At 64.8% G+C, this 458-nt stretch overlaps 1 protein-coding gene across 1 annotated transcript in view; it reads left to right on the top strand.

Moving 5' to 3' along the window:
• The first annotated feature begins 7 nt into the window (after positions 1-7).
• The window catches only part of PURA (purine rich element binding protein A), a 1,810-nt gene continuing 1,359 nt past the window's right edge, over positions 8-458 (top strand). The window contains exon 1 of the mRNA XM_031060577.1: positions 8-455. Coding sequence (XP_030916437.1) covers positions 57-455 — 399 coding nt within the window. The 5' untranslated portion in view covers positions 8-56. The remainder of the gene's footprint in view (positions 456-458) is intronic.

The raw sequence follows: 458 nt of genomic DNA, 5'->3' as shown, positions 1-458 counted from the left end.
GGCCCCGGCGGGCGCTGAAGAGCGAGTTCCTGGTGCGGGAGAACCGCAAGTACTACATGGATCTGAAGGAGAACCAGCGCGGGCGCTTCCTGCGCGTCCGCCAGACCGTGAACCGCGGCCCGGGGCTGGGCTCCACGCAGGGCCAGACCATCGCGCTGCCCGCACAGGGCCTCATCGAGTTCCGCGACGCCCTGGCCAAGCTCATCGACGACTACGGCGTGGAGGAGGAGCCGGCCGAGCTGCCCGAGGGCACCTCCTTGACTGTGGACAACAAGCGTTTCTTCTTCGACGTGGGTTCCAACAAGTACGGCGTGTTCATGCGGGTGAGCGAGGTGAAGCCCACCTACCGCAACTCCATCACCGTCCCCTACAAGGTCTGGGCCAAGTTCGGCCACACCTTCTGCAAGTACTCGGACGAGATGAAGAAGATCCAGGAGAAGCAGCGGGACAAGCGCGCC

The sequence above is a fragment of the Geospiza fortis genome, unplaced genomic scaffold (genome assembly GCF_000277835.1).
Source record: "Geospiza fortis unplaced genomic scaffold, GeoFor_1.0 scaffold413, whole genome shotgun sequence".
In the NCBI taxonomy this organism is placed as follows: domain Eukaryota; kingdom Metazoa; phylum Chordata; class Aves; order Passeriformes; family Thraupidae; genus Geospiza; species Geospiza fortis.
This window is presented reverse-complemented; position numbering and strand designations above follow the sequence as displayed.